This window comes from Callospermophilus lateralis, chromosome 2 (genome assembly GCF_048772815.1).
Source record: "Callospermophilus lateralis isolate mCalLat2 chromosome 2, mCalLat2.hap1, whole genome shotgun sequence".
Lineage (NCBI taxonomy): Eukaryota > Metazoa > Chordata > Mammalia > Rodentia > Sciuridae > Callospermophilus > Callospermophilus lateralis.
Genome location: NC_135306.1, coordinates 189,397,596 through 189,420,008, shown reverse-complemented (window position 1 = coordinate 189,420,008; position 22,413 = coordinate 189,397,596). Strand labels below are relative to the sequence as shown.

The window sequence follows — 22,413 nt, the reverse complement described above, 5'->3', positions numbered from 1 at the left end:
GTTTTACATAGGGCCTGTTTGAGATGGTATCAGAAGACTGCTGTGGAAACAAGTCCCAAGGAACTAGGGAAGAGGAAGGGATAGAGAGACCAGCAGATGACTGGGTTTTAGAGAGCAGACGTGCCTTGCTCTGAGGAGGATGAAAAGCTTCATATATAGAGATATTTGGATTAAATTAGAACCCTGTCGAAAGGAAGCAATACGGCCTGGCAGTAAAGATGCAGGGTGGGGCTCTCTACGGCAATGGTTTTCAAACTTCACTGCAACAGGCCCTTTTATCAAAAAGATATTAAATTCAATAGAGCAGTCCTCACTTATTCTCAGCTTCATTTTCTGAGTTTTCATTTATCCACTGTAAACTGTGGAGTGAAAAAATTAAAGGAAAATTCCAGAAATAAACCACTGGCAAGTTTAAATCGTACATTAAGTTCTGAGTACCATGATGAAACCTCATGCTGTCTGGTTCTATGCTGCCTGGGATATGATCTATCCCTTTGTCCAGAGTATCCACAATGTACGTCCTACCTGCCTGTTGGCCACTTAGTTTTGTTTATCAGATCAACTGGTGTGGTCTTGTAGAACCTGTGTTTAAGTAACCCTATTTTACTTAAAATGGCTTAGAAACCAAGAACAGTGGTTCAAAGGAGGTACCAGGACACTAAGCACATGGACAGATTAACTGAGATACAATGTGGCAATGCTGCAGAACACACTCAAGGAGCCTTACAATTCTAGGTTAATACCATAAAGGATAAGTGGGGGTAGGCAGGGTCTACTTGGAAATATCACAAGAAACATCACCCAGGAGTGTAAAGAGAACTAGACCTGCAGTTGGATGGCCTGCAACTGAAGCTCTTCTTTACTGCCCACTGGGTGATCCTGAATAACCTTGCCAGGTCTCAGTGTCTTCTTAATAGTTCTAAGGATCAAAAATGGATGTATTTCATTACTTATTCACAAAATGTGTCAAATATTATTGTAAAGTTGTCTTTACTCAAAGCTTATATAATAAGTATAGATAGTTTTATTTAATTTAGTTTCATTTAGCTATTAGTTTACTAATTCAAAGTTGACCTGAAGAGTTTATACATATGGAAGTTGTATATGTTTGTATATTAAGTAATAAAAAGGAAGAAATAATCCATTTTAACCAAAATGCTCACAGCCTCCAAATAATTCAATGATTAGTGACTGTAAAATAAGTAACTTCTTACAAACAGTCATACTATAAATTTAGTTTTTTATTCTCTCAATATTATTATGTTAATGTTTGGAGGATAAAATTTCTAGAAGTACCATTCAGTTATCCAATATTTTAAATATAATTAACAGCATAATGTAATGGAGAACATAATACAAGAAGCCAAAGATCCAAACTTGGTCTACCTCTTCCACTAAAAGACATAACTTAAGTCTCTCAAACATAGTTTCCATATGTATAAAATAAGGGTTTTAAGCTAAACAGAGGTAACCTTTAAAATCACATGAGAAGTATGTTTCCAAACTATATATGCCTAAATATTAAATGTTCCACAAAAAGAAACATATTTACACTTATGGCTTAATTCTTTCATCAGGCATTGTAGTGATTTCATCTTAGATTTTGTACATTTCTACAGCATTAACAGAATGAAAGAAAATTAAAACTAATTCATATCAATTTTTTTCAATAATGGCCTGGTATTATATTAATTCTATCCTTTTTATGGAAAAAAAAGAATAAAATTAAAAATTTGTGAAAATTCCTTGTGGTTTTAATAGATTCATCAGCTCCTTGATGATACAGCACTAGATGATTTAAATTACCCAAATAGTTGATTTGTAGTTATTTTAAGACTAGTATGCATTAAAAAAAAAAAAAAAAACTGCCTTTGGTAAGTAATGGTAAAATAAGATTACCAAAATGAAAATTAACAAGAAAATATATAACTTTATTTGATGGAAAAATCAAGTTAAAATGATTCTTTTCATTAAGTTTCAGACTACTTACTCATGATGAAAAAGGAAGCAACCTCTACATAAAACTACCAAAAATTAGAAATGTTTCAAAGAATATGCCTTTCTACAAATTCTTTAAAGGCTCACGGCTATACCCCAAATTACAATTATCCACTTAGAATAATAATCAAGAATTTAAAAGTGGGAGGAGAAACACCAATCATCTACTTAAATAGTGCTCATTTATAACACTTTGGTCCCTCATTTCCCAACCTAAAAAAGTTGTTGTCGTTGTTACTGTTGTTCTTAAGTACAAAAGTCACTGAACCATCAATAATCCAATTGGAAAGACCACTTACTGCTTTAAAGAAATCATACAAACTTAGGCAAATATTTTAATTAAGAGGCACAGCCAGAGTCTGGCTGGTGCGGTACACTCCCACATGCCCCATGCCAGCTGTGGAACAGCATCTTTCCAGCAGCTGCCTTAATTGGAGATGCAGACCAACACATGCTAATTTGACTAGGCCAACTAATTGGTAGGTATACACATTTCTAACAAAATATCCAACCATATTACAGATGTTGTTCTCCATCTGAGTAAACGACTGGTAACAAACAGTAATGAAGTTGAAATAAGCTACACTTGGTGAAATTGTTTAGTTGAACAGCTTTACAACAGGGTCCCATATTAGTTTAGAAAATTAGAACATGTGTGCTGAAATTAGAACATAAACTAAATATCAAAAAGCATCTTTCTGTGCAAGATTAAGAATACAGGGAAACCTTACAATAGCTCTGCAGTCACTAACAAAATACTTGCCAAGTGCCCACATCCCTCTACACCATATCAGGCCTGGTGCAAACAAATGCAAAAGGATTGGGTCCTTTTTCCTTTTCTCTCTTTAGAATCAGACATGGGCCAAACACATAGTCATGTGCAAAGATTAAAACCAGGAAACCTGTGATGGGTAAAAAAGGGGAAGAAGGGGAAGACGTCTGCTTCCCGCCAGAATGGTGTAACAGACTTCACGCTTACTATTTTTCCTGAAACTAAAACCATTAGATAAAAAAAAATATTTTCAGACATTGGACAACAGACAATGCAGGACAGTGATCCCTAACAAAAATGAAACAAATGACATGAGTCCTGTGATTGCCTTGGCTTACAGCTTAGAGAGATTTTCTATGCAGTGAGGAGGAGATGAGGAACTCACAGAGCTAGCAGTCCATACTGGGGTTGAAAGACTTAAATGGTTAAGAAGAGATTCAGAAGATATAAAAATGACCTACATTTGGGGGGTGGGGCAGAATGCAATGTCTGGATAAAAAACTAACAGGATTAAAAGCAGATTAGATACTGCAGAAAAAAAGATGAGTGAATGGCAGGCACTGAAACAGCACTACCCAAAAGTGAGTCAGAGAGAAAAAGAGACCAGATTTAAAAATGAACACACTATCAGTGAGTTGAGGGACAACTTCAATCAGCTTATATAACTGAAGTTCCAGGAAAAGGGTGTGAGAGAGAACTATGTGAAGAACTAGTAGCCGATAATTTTCCAAATATGATGAAAATTATAAACATTTGCTCAAGCTTAATAAACCCCAAGTGAGAAACAGGAAGAAAACTGTACCAAGAGGGTGGGAAAACAATTAAACAAAAAAGAAGACCATTGGGCTGGGGCTGAGGCTGGGGCTCAGCAGCAGAGCGCTCGCCTAAACCCTAGACCTTGGGTTTGATTCTCAGCACCACATAAAAATAAATAAAATAAAGGTATTGTGTCCAATTACAACTAAAATAAATAAATAAATAAATAAGTAGTTTTAAAAGGAAAGAAAACCATTGATGAAGAGAAAAAAAATCTTGAGAGAAAGAAACAGAACAAAAACCTACATGATCCAAGGTGTTAAAAAACGGTAAGAATGGCAGCATTTTTTTTTTTTTAAGTAACAATACAAGTCAAAAGGCAATGCACTAAAAAAACAAAACAAATACCTATCGATCTGGAATTTTATACCCAAAGAAATTACCTTTCACAATAAAGGCTGGTTTTCACAGACCAATCTACAAAACATATTAAAGGAGGTCCTTCAGGTAAAGCAGGGGAAAACAGGTTTCATATTAAATTCATCTATACAAAAGGCATGAAGAGCATTAGAAATGGTTATATGTGTATATATTTAGAACACTTCTTTTTGTTTTTTTATTTTTTTGGTGGTGGTGGGTACTAGGGGCACCTAAGCACTTAGCTATATCCCCTGCCCTTTTTATTTTGAGATAGGTCTCTAAGTTGCTTAGAGCTTGGCTAAGTTGCTGAGGCTGGCTTTGAAAAATCCTCCTGCCTCATCCTCCTGAGCTGCTGGGATTACAGATGTGTACCATCACACCTGGCTTTTTAAAAGAAAGAAAAAATATGTATGACCAATAAACTAAGGGATTAAATAAAATGAAATTGTTTTTAAAAAAGCCTACAATTAATACAAAAGCAGGTAAGATAAAATGAAAAAGGAAACGACAATTTTAAAAAAGAAAATAGGGGGGGAAAGGGGGGGGCCGGGTGCAGTGGCACATGCCTATAATTTCAGCAGCTCAGGAGGCTGAGGCAGCTGAGGATCACGAGTTCAAAGCCAGCCTCAGCAACAGCAAGGTGCTAAGCAACTCAATGAGACCCTGTCTCTATCCCACTTGAATCAAAGTGTGAAATATGATATATCAAGAACTATGTAATGTTTTGAACAACCTACAATAAAAATTAAATAAATAAATAAATAAATAAATAAATAAATAAAACACAAAATAGGGCTGAGGAGGTGACTCAGTAGTCAAGTGCCCTCAGTTCAATCCCCAGTATCAAAAGGGGGAGGGAGGGGTCCGGGTGGGGGATTAACAGAAAACAAAGTCAAATTGGTAGATTTTAACCCAATACTATAAATAATGGCATAGAATGTAAATTGTCTGAAGACCCTGATTAATGGGCAAAAACCATTCAATTGAATTAAATAAAAAAGCCAAACCAATTATATGCTTCCTACAAGAAATCCAATTTTAATATAAAGCAATACAGTGAAAAGTAAAAAGATAGAAAAAAGATATACCATGTTAACAGTAATCAAAAGAGAGCTAGACAAGGTAAATTTTAGCCAAAGTAGACATCAGCACAAAGGATACTATAAAGACTAAAGAGAGGCCATTCCACAATGATAAATGAGTAGTTCATCAAGAGGCCATATCTACATGTTAATGCACTTCATAACAGAGAAACAGGCAGATGCACAAAACATTATAGATGAAAATTTCAACTCCATTTCACAATAATTCAAAGAAAAGTAGACAGAGAACAAAGAAGGACAAGGACAAAGAAGATTTGAACAATACTATCATCAAACTCTTTCTTTTAAAATTAAAAAGGGTCACTACTCTGTATAGCTTACAGACTAATAGGTACTTAGTTAAATCTAAAAAGATAAAACTCAAGAATTATCAGATAAGGGCAAAAATTCTGATGCTTTTAAGTATGCTGGCAATTTCAGAAAAATCATTGCTTACAGAAATGGCCAAACCAGATCAAGTAGTGACATTTTAAAATATTCAAACAGCCATCTGGCTAGAAACTATTATTTTTAATGTATTAATACAACTTTTTAAACATTTGTAATAATTGATACATGCAGAATTACATAAAAATCCAAGTTTCACATAACTTTCCTAATTAAAGTGAATTCTTGGCCATATTAGAACTGGTTTGACAATTTTAATTTTAAAAATAGCTCTATGCTTTTTTTTCTGATCTTATCACAGTATGAAATACAATGCCAGTGTAACTTTTAAATTTTCTACACAGGATTTATCAGTTATAATATCATTGTTTATTTAAAGTTATGAGAACTGATGTCTTTACCAGAGGCTTGACTTTTCTGAAACCTGACGTTGCCACAAATCAGAACTTAACTCTCCCACCTTCTGTACAGAACTTCAAATGTCATGTCTCACAAACCTGGTACCAATAATGATTCTGTTGCCCTGCAATACCAACCTAAATATGATTTCTATGATTCTTCACTGACCTTGAGATCCTTTACAAGCATCACAGCAAGTTAAACAATGAGGAATCTTTGATTATCTGGACAATTTCTAAAGATTAAAATTCATAAAGAAAAGTGCAATTAGGATGGCAAAATATGTGGTATGTGCATTATTTTATTAACACAGTAACAGAAATATATTTTAAGCTAACATAAAAGTGTTAACTTGCCATCTAAGTTTATATTTCAAGGGATATATAAAATATATTGCAATCAACAAAGAAGACTTATAAATTAAGTAGTCTAGAACCAGTTAAGGAGAAAATTGACCTTTGAGAATATAAAAACTTATTCTGTCCCTTTAGTACCCAGTCTGACTAGTAAAGGTTCCTTATGTCCTAGAACTCTCCGCCTTCCTAAGAGCCTGTTAACTTTTTGAGCTTTTGTGTTGACGCTTGTCACACTGTGGAACTCTTTTTTACAAAAGTTTCTCATTTCTAAAGAAGACTCCCTAATTAGTATTGTTTCCTGCAGCTATCCTTTATTTTAATTACTGTCACTCTAAACCAAGACTGTAATCATTTGTTGTCTTGGGCGCCTATGACTTCTGCTTGTATTTTGGTATAACCACTAATGTCCTGGCAACATTTCATGTTACTATCTTTACAAATTTGGGCCTCAAACTAAGGATAATACAATTGTCTGTTGAGATATATTTGTGGGCACACAATCTTTGATGCAGCACTGTTAAGCATGGAGGATAATTAGGAATAACTAGATAGTGTCTTCTCCATACCTTTAACTAGTTCTATCCTCTTATAATCGCGGCCCTGTTTATCAAGCCCATAATATGGGAATAACTATTAAATCAATAAGAAGTTCAACACCCTGTTCAATTATGCACAGGCAACGTGTAACTAATAATGAATATGACTTGACAATTGTAATACTTCTCAAGATGGATAGAAATACATTCACGAGAGGGGAGGAGGAAGAGGAGGAAGAGGAAGAGGCATAGGCCCGGGCAAGTCGTGCTGGCTGCCTTCTCTGAAGAGACCAGGGGGAAGGGGGTGTGGCAAGTGGCTCCCCTCTCTCCCTGCGCCCCAGTGTAATGAGGGTCACCCCCTCCCCCCAGCTGGCCCGGGAGCGGGGCAAGGCACGGTAACTAGTTGATGCTGGCCCAGGATAGATCAGACCTGTGAACTATCTAGAAGAAATTGTCTGCTGCCCTTTTCCAATCCAGTGAATTTACCTGCCCCTGCAGATAAGGACAGCCCTTTCGGATGTACCAGTACATTAGGAAACATGCTAGAATTACCTGGAACTTCATCATCATCTACTTCACAGGAATTGCCATTTGTAAGCAGTTTTTGGTACAAATTAAATATATACATGAATGTATATACACAGGCCACTTAAAGGGAAGCTTAAAACTAATTTTTTTTTTTGGTTATCAGTTCACACCTGAAAGCTAATGATAATCTTTAATGGGGGAAATTTTACTTTGATTTTAAAATGTATGTCTTATGAGTGGTTCCTTTAGCTTTTCCCAATAAATCTCCATTGAGGGTTGGCTAAATGTTAAATTTATAAGGACATTTGATTGAGTTCAAATTTAAGTTTTCAAGATATAGGTATGCATTTTATTATCTGTTAGAAAAAACCAAAAACTTGGTATTGCTAGTATCATGAACCAGTTCAGTACTACAGAGTCCTGTTTCCACATAAGGCATGGCTTGGTTTTTTTTTTTTTTTTTTTTGGTTAGTGGGTGACTTGCTGTAGGTTGAAGTACATTTTGAGTACAGATTGAAAATGGCTAAGATGAAAAAGGTTTCCTGGATATCAGTCAATTTAAATGAGGTTAATTTTTCTGAACTAATTGTGAAGGTCTATAACATCCTAGATTTTGATGGTTGCCACCATCAGGGTAGGCTCTTTAGTCTTTCCTAATTTTAAAATTTGAAGCATATTTGTATGTGTGTGTGTATGTGTATGGAAATAGAGAAGAACTCACTTGAGGTTTTTTTCAGTATTGTAATACTTATAAAGAGTGGTAAATGATAAGGTTATTATTTATTAGAACTTGATGTAAAATTTCTTGACCTCTTTATTTAACTAAATGATCAGTTGACTTCTCAGCCTTGGTTTCATCACTTCTAAAATCCAAAAGTACTTTGATTTCTAAGATTCCTGCTCCTTTCAGCTTTAAATATGATTTTGTTTCTTTCTAAACATCACATTGTCGTGGTCAGAGGTAGTTGTCACCAAGAAGATATTTTTTCTTAATTTTTTTTTTTTTGCCAACAAATCCCTCATACTATGAAGATTTTATAAGAAGGATTTTCATAATATGTAATGATTGTTTTGAGTGCCTTAAACATTCACTGTAGCACACATCCCTGCTGTTCTTTATAGTTACAGAGGGAGAATGTGGGTATGTTGAGTTTGTTTCTGTTGAGTCATATCTTAAACTTATTTAAATATACTTTAATAATCTGGTTTTTTAGTTTGGCAGTTGCAGATTTAAAAAATATTGCTGTGGTGGTTATCATGAGTTTGTATTGTCCCAGACACATTGAGGTGGATAGGGTGTTTTGAAAACCTTCCAGTGGGAGTTGATGGTGGTGGCAGCACAGGCCTATAATCCCAGCAGCTCAGGAGGCTGAGGCAGGAGATTCTCAAGTTTGAGAACAGTCTCGGCAACTCAGCAAGGCCCTGTCTCAACGATAGGAAAAGTTGGGGAAAAAAGCTCAGTGGAAAAATAGCCCTGGGTTCAATCCCCAGTACAAAACAAAACAAAACTCTGACAGTTGATGAGACTCTTTTTTTTTTTTTTTTTTGGTACCAAGGATTGAACCCAAAGGTGCTTAACCACTGAGCCATATCCCCAGCTTGTTTTATTTTTTATTTTGAGACAGGGTCTTGCTGAATTGCTGAGGCTTGTTTTGAACTTGTGACCCTCCTGCCTCAGCCTCTAGAGTGGCTGAGATTACAGGCCTGTGCCACCATTCCTGGAGAGACAAATCTTTTTCTCGGGTTCATGTTGAAATTTATTGTAGGCTGGGCACAGTGCCACATGCCTGTAATCCAAGTTATTTGGTAGGCTGAGGCAGGAGGATTGAAAGCTGAAGATCAGCCTGGGCAATTTAGTGAAACTCTCTCAGAATTTTATAAAAAGGGCTAGGGCTAGGCTGGGCTCAATGCTCCTGTAATTGTAGAGGCTAGCCGGGAGGCTGAGACTGGAGGAATAGGAAAAAGCAACTCAGTGAGACCCTGTTTCTAAATAAAATACAGAATAGGGCTGAAGATGCTGATCAGTGGGCAAGTGCTCCTCAATTGTTCAATCCCCATACCAAAAAAAAAGGGCTAGGAATGTAGCTGAACATCCCTGGGTTCAATCTGTACTGCCACATGGGAAAAAAAAAAAAGAGAGAAAACTTTATTGTACACTGACGCGGTCCGGCTGGGCAAAATAATCGGGAGGTGACAAGCAACTTGAAGGTTGAAGTGGGAGCTGTTTTATTGCTGGGGAACTCAGCGGACACTCAAGGTAGTGGGAACCCAAGGTAGTGGGAACCCAAGGTAGTGGGAACCGCTTTATTTTGGAACAGCAGAGGTATATATACCTAACTGATTACACACAGCTTGACTCAATTAGCATCATCGCAATCAGCCAATCAGGAATCCCCACCATCTTAATGGCTCAGTAGCATTGCCTCACAAACCACGCCTCCTGGCAAACTGCCAGGCGCCATCTTGACTTGATTTGCAGTCCCCAACAGTACATGTATGTAGTTTTGTTTTCACAATAATTTTAGATCTGAGGATGGAGATAAAGGTATTATTGAAAGCATACAAATATAAATGTAAACCTGTCTGATTCTCATTAAACAGAATTGGGAAAAAAAAAAAAGAAATACATTCATGATCCTGTGCAAAAAACAACAAAACAATGTGACCCAAACAATGCCTAAGATTGTCTCTAAGTATGAAACTCTTGTTAAATGGTGGCAATTTTTTTTAAAAAAATCACACTTTATGGCAGTCCCTAGAGAGTTATCCATGCCTTTAGAGTCTACAGTAAGACTCGCAGTCTCAGGATATCGTTGATTAGATCATATTAACTATTCTATAGTGTATCCCAAAAGGGATTCCACTGACACTGCTAATTACTCTAATAAATTAATCGTTAGTCTTTTTCACAGGTGGTTCCTACTCTTCCTTCATGTTTAACTAAAAGCTCTGGCAATAAATTAGAGGGCAGAAACCCAAATCCTTAGAAGAAACATCAAAAGAATAATGGAACTCAGCAACACCTGAATCAGTAGTCTTGATTATTATTGGTGCTGCAGAGAATCTACTCATGGGCCAGGTTTCCCTACAGTGAACCACAACACTGCCACCAAGAACAGAATGTCAGGCAGCACTAGGAAACTGAGTCAGTTTTTACAGGGCTTTGTATTCTAAAATCAGACACTTTCCATAAAAGCATGCTGTTGACCAATGGGACAAGAATTAATTTCACAACACTGAATCAAACCAATGAGAAAAAAAAATAGTAATTTTGAGAAAACATTTTTTTCTTTTTCAATTTTTACTAACCCTCATTATGGTTGGTTATACTTGGGCAAACTGAAATTAACACCTTTTTGAATGGTATGCTGTCCCTACTGAGCTCTCAAAACGTAGCAAAAACATTCTCTGGGAAACTTCAATATAGCTTATAAACTTGCAGGTTATATTTTCCAAATAAAGATTGTACTTTCCTATAATATCCCCATCATACATTTTTTTGTTTGTTTGTTTGTTTGTTTGTTTTTTTACCAATTTTACCATGCCACTCTCTCATCAAGAGGTACAGCCTAATAGACAGGAGGTCACTCAGTGGTACAGCACTTCTTGCCTAGCATGCAGAGGCCCTGGGTTTGTTCTGCAACTCTGGGGTAAAAAACAAGAAGATAGAGTTTATTCCCCTCTTAAATCCAGACAGATTCATGAGTGTTTTGACCATGTAGTGGCAATACTACACAATTCTGAGACTAGGTCATAAAAAGACACCAGTTTCTTCCTTGTTCTCCTGAAACTTTCACTCTGGGGGAAAAGAGTTACCAGTTAAGAAGTTAATTTACCCTGATGGCCATGCTAGAGACAAGTACTCGCTTCAGTAGTCCCAGCTGAGTCCAATCTTACAGCCATCCCTGGCCATGGCAACAACCTGTGAGAGAAGCCATCTTGGATCTTCCTTACCAGGACATCTACCAGTGGAGTATTGCTGAGTGATCTCAGTAATGCCACGAGGAACAAAAGTCCTGGCAGAAATGGAGAGCATCTAAGATGGTTTTTGCTTTAACTCAATAAGTTTAGGGTAGTTTGTTACATAGCAATACTAACTGGAACATAAACTAGTAATTCATTAGATAAATTTAAAGATGATAATTCTGTAGAAAATGTAACACATATTGATTGACCCTGTCTATAAAACTAATCATAATAACAGGAAATATTACATGTAAATATTGAATTCTTTTATTTAACGTGGCAAAGTAATTATTTGCACTGACCCTAATAACAATATATCTTTCTCCTTGCCAGGATATAATTAGACAAAACAAATTTGTAACCATGACCATGCCAGAGATGTTTCATTTAATGGTAAATCTCATTTAATTAGGCATGAAAATCCCACGGGTAAGAAAAAAGGATCACACTCCTGTATGTAGAAGTAATGCTTCAAAGACCTTCCAAGAACTAACCTGGGACCTTGTGAAGTCTCAGTTTTACACATAGTACAGGATATCACTTTCTGGAAGGCCAGGAACACTGTCAAATTTGGAGATCTTAGAACAAGAGAATACCTCCACAGTCTCAAGTACTACAGGCAAAATCAGTAGAGAAAAGTTAGATGGATTCGAGTTTCTGGCCTTCAAATACATGAACTCTAAGCAATTAAGATATTTCTATAATTATCAAGTCATTTACTCTCTAATCCTGATATCGTGTGGTTTTGGTTTCACTGAACATAAAACAAAAGTCTTTATGTGTTAACTGTTGTTTCTTACATAAATGAAATACACTAAATATAACAGGGGGGTCACTAACCATAAAGTTCCAAGTTTTCAATCTTGAGAATATTAAAATGAAATTGACAGATACATTAAAATAGGTTAGAAATCACAATCTAGAGCTTATATATCCTTTATATATATTTTCACATACATGCATGGAAATACATATTTTCAAATGCTCTACTCATTCGCCTATTTTCTCCAAAGAACTCTAAAAATATAGTATTTGTTTTGAAAAGATCATAGGCAGTATATTTCTTGCTCGGTTTAAGTTTTTTATGTTTCCTACACATAGGATGAGAACACACAGTGGATTAATAGAACTGTTTCTGCATCACAAAATTATAAAAAAAATCTATTTAGTCAAGTCCACATCTTAACTACACAGAGCTGAATCAGAAGTATGAACTGGAAAAAAGTGGAATGGATCTTTTCTACCTATCCTATACCTCTGTCAACTACAGGCCAGTGAAATGGAATTATAGGGCCATTCTAAAACTGTATAATAGCCAGTGATAAACTACCCAAAAAATCACAAAACAAAAATACCTCATGGTTTGTTTGCTTTCAATCAAATCTCATTAAAGTGTATCCAATTAGAATTATAGACTGCCACACAATAATGTGAATGGTAAATGTCACCATCTCCATATCCTGTGAGCCATAGGTTATTTGGTAATGTAGTCCTCTTTATATTGTGCTTTACTGGAAATAAAAACCTACTTCAGCATTCAAAAATTAGCTAGGAGTTCTTTTCTTTGATAAATCAAAATTGGCAGAAAATACTTAATATATAAATAATCCCAGCTGACAATGATAATAAAATAAGCTTATTATGTGTGTGATGACTTTCAGCTTATTTTAATTCAACAGGTGACAGGTATCCTTACATAGAGCTATAATTTCATCAAAGCAGTCAATTATGATGAGGTATTTATCCATAGTTGGAGAAACATTTAGTTCCCTACCAAACTATATATAGTCCTTTTAAAATTTTTCTGAAGAACTTTGACTTTGATGAGTAGGCTGCCCTTCACATTCCCAAGAGATTGCTTATGAAGGCATAAAATATCCAAGTTTGCATGATGACACGAGAGCTCTCTGAGCCTCCCTTGCCAGTGCAAACAGAAAGAGCCTGAAGATTAGTCTTGTCTGGTTTGAAGATCCTGGAACACAACAACATCACAACATCAAGGGCAGTTTTCTTTCAAGAGGATTACTCTTGTCCTTAACACTCAACTCAGCCATCCCTTAATGTCACCACAACAGCGTTAGGTTGCAGCATTCTCTGGGGAACATGTACAAAGTATGACCCATACACTTATACATAAAAATAACTACAAAACTTGCCTCTTTGTATTGGTAGAAAGCTGAGAAATACATGTGAGAATTCATCCTTTGAGTGTTAGATGAAGAAAAACAATGTAACACCAGAATAGGATATATATATATATATGATTCACTTACCAGAGAATTAGGAGGGGCTCAAACAGTTAGCTTGGTTGGCTGACTGACACTTGGGCTCCAAGATAGCCTAGGTTTAACAAGACCAGGAGGTAGAGGCAGGGATCCAAAGGCTTCGGGAAATTGGAATGTTGGAGTAGATTTATCATGTGCCAACTTAAAAATACACAATCCCTCTGTCATTACACCCACAGAAGGGCCCACAGGATACATCCATCACTCAGGCTCCACCTCCATTACTAGAATGTCATTATTGGTAACAGGTTATTATTCTGGTTCCTTTACAACCCTGACAGTCACAAAACTCAACACACTGTTACAAAATAAGAACCTCTCCAATGTTTCCTCTCTAGTCCTTTGTTCATTCTCTTTATGGGGCCTGCTACAAAGTGCAATTATTTAATTTGTCTGGGGTTTTTGTTTTGACTGAGTTTTGGGTTTTTCTTCATTTGTTTTCACTGTCTCCTCTACTAGATTATAAGGTCCAGAGAGCAAGGACTGCATCCAACTTATTCATTACTGTCCCAACTGCCTAGTATAGTGCCTGGTATAGAGGCATTCAATAAAGATGTGTAAAAGGCAAAACCAAAGGGATATAGAAATAGTTTGCATTTGTCGACATTAAATTCTGTTCCCTCCCTTTTCCTGGAACAGATATGTTCACAAAAACATTATCCTCTCAAAGACATGGTTAACATCTCAAAACATGTTGTAACTTATAAGTCTCTTGTATACTTTTTCAGATGAAGATGTGGTCTGCTAATATCACATGTCTTAATAAATTTATATTATGCCCAGAAAAACATTTTTTCAGAATTTTCAACAGGAAAAAGAGATTCCTTTTAATCAACGTCAATTCAAGCTGGGTGACGTGGCTCATGCCTGTATTACAGGGGCTTAGGTGGCTGAGACAGTAGGATAGAGTTCAAAGCCAGCCTTAGCCAAAAGCGAGGCATTAAGCAACTCAGTGAGACCCTGTCTCTAAATAAAACACAAAATAGGGTTGAGGATGTAGCTTAGTGGCCAAGTGTCCCTCACCTGAGTTCAATCCCCAACAAAAAGGGGGGAAAAAAAGGTCAATGAGAGAAGAAATTTCTTATTTTTTATAAACTTTTAAATATTTTACATTAATCTTGTTCACATCTAATTTGACAACAAATTTCTGAAAGAACTTATTTTATTTACTTTCTCAGAACATTCAATGTAGGTTTTGTAGAAATAACCCCCCCCCTTTACACTAATGTTTCATCATTTTGCAGAATATGTACAACAAATGAACCTGGCATAATTCTGGAAACAAACATAATTACCTCTTAATAAGGAAACAATTTGACCTGGGCAAATACACGTGTACAAGTTTCATCCCGGCAGTGTGCCAGCCACAGGTGGTCACACATCCGGTTCATCAGTTTGTTTTACGGAGGAAAAGTGCAGCACTGATTTATTCATCAGGGTGGTAAAGTAGAAGTCAGTTAAGAGAGTCTTTGCCAAGTTACAATTCAGGTCTCAGGTATAGCTGACTAGAAAGAAAGTTCAACATAGCACCCCTGCCACAGGTGTACCTGCTACCTTTTATACTTGCTCTCAATCACGTGTTACACATTTAGAGACACTGAGATCAAAGGAGTGAAAAATACTCAATACTGAAGTGAAGCAACAGAAAAAGATTCAGATGTTTCACTGAGAACATGATAAAATAATGAGAAAATCTGACTCAGAACAACAAAAATAGGTGAGTCAGTAAAAGGCATTTCAAGCAAATTACAATAGGTCTAAAATAACTTAATGAAATTATTTTGAAAGATTAATAAAAACTTTTAAATAAAAAATTACTTAAAAGATGGTTCATCTTTAAAACATGCCATTAACAGAATAAAAAAGAAGTTTCCTGAACTCTAAATAAATATGTCAGTGCTAGAAACCCATCTAAAAACATTAAACTTAGATTAGCTGTGTTCCATTTGCAATCATGGAGTGTTTAATGCAAGAACTTACTTATCTCACTGGAAACCTGGTTCAGTTTGTCTTGTGATCGGCTGATTAGGACAACCTTCATTCCACGATTTGCTAGCTGAAGTAATAAAAAAGAATGTAAATTACATTTTTGCATTTCATTTTAAAACATAAATTAGATATATACCCATTTTAAGAATGTATACCCTTTCTCAAAGGGCTGTCTTTCTAAATCAAGTATTCAGGGGTTGGGGTTGTGGCTCAGTGGTAGAGCACTCTCGCCTAGCATGTGAGAGGCCCTGGGTTCGATCCTCAACACCACATAAAAATAAATAAACTAAACCAAGTATTCAAATCTCAAAGTGTTTTAGAAGGCAAGATTCCTTTTGAATCTGTATATTGGTTGAGTTTTTCAAATTGTTACATGTCCACTACTTCCATGATTTAAAACTTAGCTTCAAAAAGAAAGTTTTCATTGAAGAAGAGAGGGAAAGGGAAGTACTGGGTAATGAACTTGACCAAATTATGATATGTGCATGTACAAATATGTCACAATGAATCCCAGTACTAGGTATAATCAGAATGCACCAATAAGACAAGTTTTTGTCATGGACTAGATATATAAAACAAAGATCAAAAGACTAGCAAAGAAAACTACAGTTAAAACGTTAGGAAATTAGGGCTGGGGATATAGCCCAGTTGGTAGAGTGATTGCCTTGCATGCACAAGGCCCTGCATTTAATACCCAGTACCAAAAATAAATAAATAAAATGTTAGGAAATCCTAAAAAATAGGATAAATACTTAAAATTTTCCTTGGGCATTATAATTTATAAACAACCAAGGTAAACTAAGATTGTTAAGTGAATAAATTAATAATAATTTTTCTGAAGAGCACCTTCTATATGTGTATACAATGCTGTGTAAGCGTCGCATAGAATGAAAAAGATTTACAAGAATATGGTTAGGGGTTGGGGTTGTGACTGTGATAGAGCGATTGCCTAGAATGCGTGAGGCACTGAGTTCAATTCTCAGTACTGCGTACAAATAAGTAAAATAAACGTCCATCAACAACTAAAAAAATATTAAAAAAAAAAGAATATGGTTAATGTCCTAGGGACATATAAATACAGGGGTAAGGAAAAAAACTAATATGCACAAAACGTCTTCATGCACTACTCCAGTTTATAAATGAACAATAAGTTAGGTGCTATGAACTATAAGTGATTTAATAAATTCATATTCTAGTCTTAAATCCTAAAGTCAGCTTTTATTAAGTAATGAGTAGTACTGCAAATGAAGTTATGGAAGAACATTTTTTATAATAACAAAGGCTGGTAATTTGCTAAATTAATCTGCTATAAACCCACTAAAGAATTCATTAGCCATACTGATATTTAAAAAAAAAAATTTAACAGAGGAAGAGGGACAAGGAAAAGCTTTTATCTATTCAAAAAAAAACAACAAACATCGAATAAATGTAGGACAGAGACCATTAGAAAATCACCATTTTTTAAACCACTATGATAATAATAATTTAGGCAAAAATTGTCAGTGGATCTTAAAACCACTGAATGAAAGATTGCTGGCAAACAGGATATTTACAGTCTCAAAGCTTCATGCCACCTACTTCTTATTAATTATCTATATAAGGGAGTCATGGTATTATGATGTAGTATGAGGTGTCCCCCAAAAGCTTCTGGTTAATGCAGGAATGTTTGGAGGATAAATTATTAAAATATGAAAACTCTAATAACCTCATCAGCCTAGTGTGGATGGCCTGGATGTAGGCAGGTGGGGTATGGCTGGAGGAGGTCGGTCTCTGGGGGTGTGCCATGGAAGAGTTCATCTTCCTTACAGCCCCTTTCAACCCCTGCTGCTTGGCCACCAAAAGGTGAGCAATGTTCCTCCACCATGCCCTTCTGCCATAATGTCCTGCCTTACCTTGGGCCCAGAGCAATGGAGTCCCCCGACCATGAACTAAATCTCTGAAAACTATAAGCCATAATGAACTTTTCCTCTTCCAAAAGTTGTTCTTGTCCAATATACTGGCCACAGCAACAAAAAGCTGACTAACTTAGAAACGGGCTAACATATAAAGTAGACAGCATCTTAATAAACTGTTTACCTTAACATAATCAATAATAAAACAAATGGACTTCTTATGCTTCTTGGTAGAATGAACTCACAAGAATAAATATCATTTGCATAACATTCCTGTTAAAAATGTTCTCCAGCCAACACACTTGTAATCCCAGGTACATGGGAGGTAGAATCAGGAGAATCAATAACAAGTTAAACTGTGTCAAGTTAAACTCTGTGTGAGCATTGTATTGGAGTTATAAGGGTGTTTTAGTTCTTATAAGACCGATCCCCAAATATTTCGGGGTGAACTGTTATGATGTCTAAAAGTAATTTACAAATGGTCCTGCCAAATAACAATAATAATGAAAACAGTAACAATAAAATAATTTAACAGTGACAAAATGTTAGTTGGAGAATCCAGGTGAAGGTATATGGGTGTTCATTGTATTCTTCTTCAAACAATTCTACAATTTTAAAATTCTTCAATATAAAAAGGTGAAGAAAAACAAAAGATGATTTTTTAAAAATCTGGGAATGATTTGAAGGATTCAATGCCTCTAACAGGATCTTCACCAGAACTTAGTACCTTTGCAGGGCCTGGAGGGCAAGGAAACTTGCCTGGAGCACTGCCCCGTTCCCGCTCTGTACCTCAGTCTTCAGAGGACTGCTTTCTTAGCCATTCCGTGCAGTACACAGGGCGTCAACGCTTTGCCTGAGCCTGTCAATATTTTTCTGTTAAGCACAGTCCTTCTTATAAAAATGTGACCGCCTATAACATTTCTATCTTTTGGAAAATAGTTAAAAAATAACTGACTTTAAAAACTGAGGACTGGGGGCCAGGATTGTAGGTCGGTGGTAGAGCGCTTGCCTAATATGCGTAAGGCACTGGGTTTGATCTTCAGCACCTTATAAAAAATAAAATAAAAGTATTGTGTCCCTCTACACTAAAAAATATTTTTTTAAAAAAAAAGAGTACTGCATACACTTAAATAATATAAAATTAAAGCTACACTCATTTTCTTAGAATTAAACATCATGGAAAGTTTTATTCTTATTTTTCCCAGATATCTGCTTTAAAAAAAATTTTTTTTAATGTACATGGTATTTCTGAGAAGATAAAAACAAACAAAACCATTGTACTATGTATTTGTTAATTTCAAAAATCAAAATTATTATGAAAGTATTCTATATTTGTTCATTTTTTAATGATAAAGAGAAAAGTTTTGAAAATCTCCTACCTCTTCTGCATATGCTTTTCCAATTCCATCAGTACTACCTGTGACAACTGAGAAAGGAAAAAAATAATACTTTAGTTTAAGAACAACAATGAGGAACTGGTCAAATTTAGAACCCAACAATTATACACAAGGAAATCTGTAGAATATTCTGGTGTGAAAAAGCAACAGCTGGGCTGGAGGTACTCCGTGATAGTGTGCTGAGCTCGCACGAGGCCCTGGGTTCAATTCCCAGCTCCAATAAAATAAAACAGCAATACCAATGGTTCAAATTTAAGGTTGAATACCCATCACAACCTCTGAAATTAAATACACTGCAACATTAACTAGAGTATCAGGTGTTGACAAAGATATAAAGCAACTGGAATTCTCATATATTAATTACTCTACCACTGAGCTACATCCCAACCCTTTTTATTTTTATTTTGAGACAGGGTTTCCCTAATTTGCTGACGCTGTTGAACTTGCTATTCTCCTGATTCTACTTTCCATATAGTTGGGATTACAAGTGTGTTGGCAGGAGAAACTTTTTAGCAATATATTCTTATATATTGCTATATAAATCAATACAATTATTTTAGAAAAACTATTTGGCAATATGTCTAGAACTAAAGCTATGCCTACTCTATGACACAACAGTTTCAAAAGATAAGATACATTATGTCTACCAAAAGAATGGCCATGGTAGCTCACTTATGCAGAGCAGGTACACATGCCTAAGTATTAATCTATAGGAAAGTAAATAAACTGAGGAATAATTATACAATGAATACTAAACAGTAATATAAAAGAACAAACTACTGATATATGGAAAACATGGACAAATCTGAGACATTGTGTGGAATGAACAAAGTATAACACAAGAGTATGTAATATTTCCAGTTATTAAGTTCAAGAAAAGGCAAAACTAATTTTTGGTGACAGGCGTCAGAACATAGCTTACCTCTGGGTTGTGGGGTAGATGACAGGGAAAGGGTATAATGGAAACTCCTGGGTACAGGAAATACTCTACATCTTGATTAAGACAGCATTACTCCTGTGTGTACGCATTCATTGAGCTTCTATGTACCCTGACATACACAATTATGTGTATATATTGTATCTTAATGAACTAATTTTTAAATTAAGGGTAGTACCAAGAAATTGAATGAGATTTAGTTCTTCTATGGGAAAGCACATTTCTCTTATAATCTTAAAAACTTTATGTATTTGAAAATTATAATATGGGGCTGGGGATTTGGGTCAATGGTAGAACATTTGCCTGGCATGTATGAGGCCTTGGGTGCCATTCCCAGCACCCCACACCCCTGTCCCGACACATTCACACAATGGGTCAGGCTACACCATGGTATCTTAACTCTGGAATACTGGAATTGTGTTTGTCTCAAGTTCAGAGCATGGGCTGGGAGTGATGGCAAGTGCCTATAATCCTAGAGATTAAGGAGGCTAAGGCAGGAAGATGGCAAGTTCAAGGCCAGTCTCAGCAACTTAGCAAGACTCTCCCTGTCTCAAAATTGAAAAAAATAAAAGACCTGGAGATTAGACATTAGCTCAGTGGGAAAGTGCCCTGGGTTCAATTCCCAGTAACCTCCCTACAAAAGAGTTTAAAGGATGGATATCTGCTTCAAAAGATTAAGGATGCTCCAGAACTTCTCTAAAAAAACTTTTCTAAATCAATTAGATTATGGAAAACAAATTATGGCGCAACTTGTAGAATTTTCTTGTACTTGTCTTAAAGGCACTTCTTTCAAATTATACAAGGTAGCTCCCAATTTTACTATTCAGTAATATGGGAAACACATTCATATTCTTCCTGGCTACATCTTTCATAACCAGCTATCATATTTCTAGCATTAAAAAAAGACTTTTTTAATTTTTTTAATAAAAAATCAAAAAAGAAAATCCAGAGAGCAGTAAAAACCTCCACATACCCATGGTCCAACTTTACCCATGATCAACTTGAGGTAAATCTTGTTTTACCTATACTCCACGTTTCCCCCACTTTGGATTATTCTGAAATGAATCTCAGACATCATATCACTTCATCCCTTGATTTTAGTACGTATCTGCTATTAAAAACAACAAAATTGGGGCTGGGGTTGTGGCTCAGTGGCTCAGTGGTACAGCGCTCGCCTAGCACATGCGAAACACTGGGTTCAATCCTCAGCACCACATAAAAATAAATAAAATAAAGGTATTGTGTCCAGCTACAACTAAAAAAAAAATTTTTTTAAATCATTCTCATATTACTAAAACTATAATAATTGCTTGAATCAAGTATCTAATCAATGTAAATTTTCCCAAAATTAAAAAAGAACTTTAATAATTTGTTTTAATCAGAATTCAATAATTTCCATATTCCATATTGTTTAACATGTCTATTAATAATAATCTATAGGCTCTATCTACCCACCGACACTCACCCCCCCCCCCACACACACACACACATACACACTCCTTATCTATTGAATATACTGGGCCCAGATTTATGCTTTCTCAGCCTGGCATTTGCTGACTGCATTTCCCCGATATGATTTAACATGTTCCTCTGTCCTTTAGTAGTTTGATATAGACACATGATCAAGTTCAGGTTTGAATTTTATTCCTAAGAATACTTCATAAGCAATACTACATATTTGCATCAGAAGGCACAGGTCTGGTTTTCTTTCCTTTTGCTCTGTGAGTGCTCATGGATGATTTCCATTGAGATCCATTATTTTATTAGGGGTTGCAAAATGGTAGCATTTGCATTCACTCATTCACCTCCATCTATTAGGTAAAATATTTCCACAGAGAACTTACTCCTCATTAAATGGTCACCATGATGAATGGTTTTTATAGGAACACAAGGTAAGTGTTTGAATATTTTCACCTTTTTAATACTCACACACATATATATATTGGTTGCTGATGGATCTTTTTTCCTTTATTTATTTGTGGTGCTAAGAATAGAACCTTATGCCTCACACATGCTAGGCAAGTGCTCTACCAGAGCTACAACACAGCACCACCTCTGTCAGTTTTTAAAATAAATTATTTCCTTGGCATTTTCCACAGGTAACTTATGTTTTCACCATTAAGAAACATTATTAAATCACAGATTTAAACATTTGTTGTAGAATCTAGCTAAATAAAATTAAGCATCATATGAAAGTCCCTCCAACCCCATTATCAATGCAATTGTTCTTTCCTTTAATATTTTATCTCCTGAATATTTCTGGATGTGTGAAAATACAAATTTTATACTGTATTCCTGATACTGACTCAATAATGTTTCACAAGTGAAGGACAAACACATACTAAAAGGTTCCAGTCTCTCCTTTTCCTTCTTGATAAACTTCCCTGCTCTTTTCAAGATCCCAGAACCTCCCTTCTGCCTTCTTCCTCCAAAGCCCAATCCAAGCTCCACCGATTCTACTGTTCCAGATCACTCCAATAAAAGTGATCACTTCCTTTTCTAAATTCCCACAAGCACTTTACCCAACCATGACACTTCACCACTCCTTATTTTGAATTATAATTCCTTGCATCTATCTACATGTCTTTATTCTTTGATCTGATTCTAGCCTCCTTTCTACACGCCATGCTCAACATAGGTGCTCAGACATTTGCTGAATGCATGAATGATGCTCACCAGTTTTAATCTTTTA

The 22,413-nt window shown here is 35.7% G+C and overlaps 1 protein-coding gene across 1 annotated transcript in view; it reads right to left on the bottom strand.

The window, feature by feature from the left end:
• Hsd17b12 (hydroxysteroid 17-beta dehydrogenase 12) overlaps nucleotides 1-22,413 on the bottom strand; it is a 149,881-nt gene that overhangs the window by 76,907 nt on the left and 50,561 nt on the right. The window contains exons 2-3 of the mRNA XM_076847071.2: nucleotides 18,767-18,813; nucleotides 15,487-15,562 (exon numbers count right to left, since the gene is read on the bottom strand). Coding sequence (XP_076703186.1) covers nucleotides 15,487-15,562; nucleotides 18,767-18,813 — 123 coding nt within the window. The remainder of the gene's footprint in view (nucleotides 1-15,486; nucleotides 15,563-18,766; nucleotides 18,814-22,413) is intronic.